General features: G+C 52.9%; 1 protein-coding gene across 1 annotated transcript; it reads right to left on the bottom strand.

The window, feature by feature from the left end:
* Positions 1 to 114: 114 nt before the first annotated feature.
* LOC107125215 (putative P2Y purinoceptor 10) lies at positions 115 to 1,111 on the bottom strand (the record flags this gene model as incomplete). Its single annotated transcript, XM_015428661.1, has 1 exon — positions 115 to 1,111. A coding segment is annotated over exon 1 (997 nt), but the record flags the coding sequence as incomplete, so codon positions are not given.
* Positions 1,112 to 1,319: the final 208 nt, after the last annotated feature.

Below are 1,319 nucleotides of genomic sequence, written 5' to 3'. Positions count from 1 at the left end.
CGAGTGAGCCAGCCCTCAGTTAACAAGACAGAGGAGTCTCCATGCTGTCTCTTTCAAACCGGTGTGGCTGCCGAGCCCAAAAATAGGCCATTAAAATGTATCGACTCCTCTGACCCTCTTCGCTCTTCTCCCCCCCTGACGAGGCTGCACTGCTGCTGTTGTGGTTGGTCAGGCGGTTCAAGATGGCGGCTTTGTGGCAGCAGAGCAGCCTTTCCTGGAACTCTGATGTTGTGAAGTAATAGAGAATCGGATCCAGGCAGCAGTTGAGACTCGCCAGGCACAAAGAGATGGGGTGAAAGTACAACGCTCTGTGCCGCACAGCGCAGTCCTGGATGGCTTCCCGTTTCACCATCATAAATATGGGGAAGTTGACATGGTAGGGCGTGAAGCATATGAAGAACACCGCTGCGCACGCCAGGATCATGCGCAAAGCTTTCCGCTTCTCGCTGGTGGGTTGCAAAGGGGCGCGGAGCTCCTGTAGGGATTGTCTCATTTTCCACGTGCAGTAAAGGATGAGCGCCAGGGGGACCACAAACCCGGCAAATTCGGCCACGACCACCATGGCCACCGAGGCCTCCACTGCCACCTGCTTCATCCCAAGGTCCGCAAAGCAGGTTCTGGTGTCATTGGATATGTCAGAACTCCTGAGAATCGGGAGGGGCAGGCAAGCGGCCCCCACCCCTGCCCATATGGCGGCGCTGATGGCGATATCGTACCTGCGCTTCCAGTCCTTGGCTTTGAAAGGGTGGAGCAGGAAGAGGCACCGCTGGATGCTGATACAGGTAAGGAAGAAGATGCTTGCGTACATGTTGAGGTACTTGAGGTAGAAGCACACCTGGCAGAGGAAGCTCCCGAAAGGCCACGTATGGTTGAGGTAGTAGTACATGCGCAAAGGCAAAGAGAAGACGTGCGCTAAGTCGGCAGCCGCCAAGTTGATCATGAAAATGACGGCTTTGCTCTTCTTGCTGACGAAGCAGCACAAAACCCAGAGGGCGAGACCGTTGGCTAGGAGTCCAGGGACAAAGATGATTGTGTAGGTGGCTGCGTAGAGGGAGGTGTGGAAATCTGTCGGGGGATCGGTGCAGTTTGGTGAGGAATTAGTGTTGTGCATCGCGATTAGAGGTGCGCAGACTCAAAAGGCAGATCAGGCTGGCTGGAAGAACCCTATTCAGAAGACATTTAAAAAAAACAGGATGTCAAACCCTGACTGGTCTATAGTAAAATCCAACACCAAAAACTGCACAATACATTTTATTAAGACCAACCAAAGTAACACGATGCACTCTGGAGACTTTTGAGTTCTCCAGAACTCTTAATCA

This window comes from Gekko japonicus, unplaced genomic scaffold (genome assembly GCF_001447785.1).
Source record: "Gekko japonicus isolate JY-2015 unplaced genomic scaffold, Gekko_japonicus_V1.1 scaffold26966, whole genome shotgun sequence".
Classification (NCBI taxonomy): Eukaryota; Metazoa; Chordata; class Lepidosauria; order Squamata; family Gekkonidae; genus Gekko; species Gekko japonicus.
The sequence above is the reverse complement of the archived record's forward strand: the minus strand, read 5'-3'. Positions and strand labels throughout refer to the sequence as shown.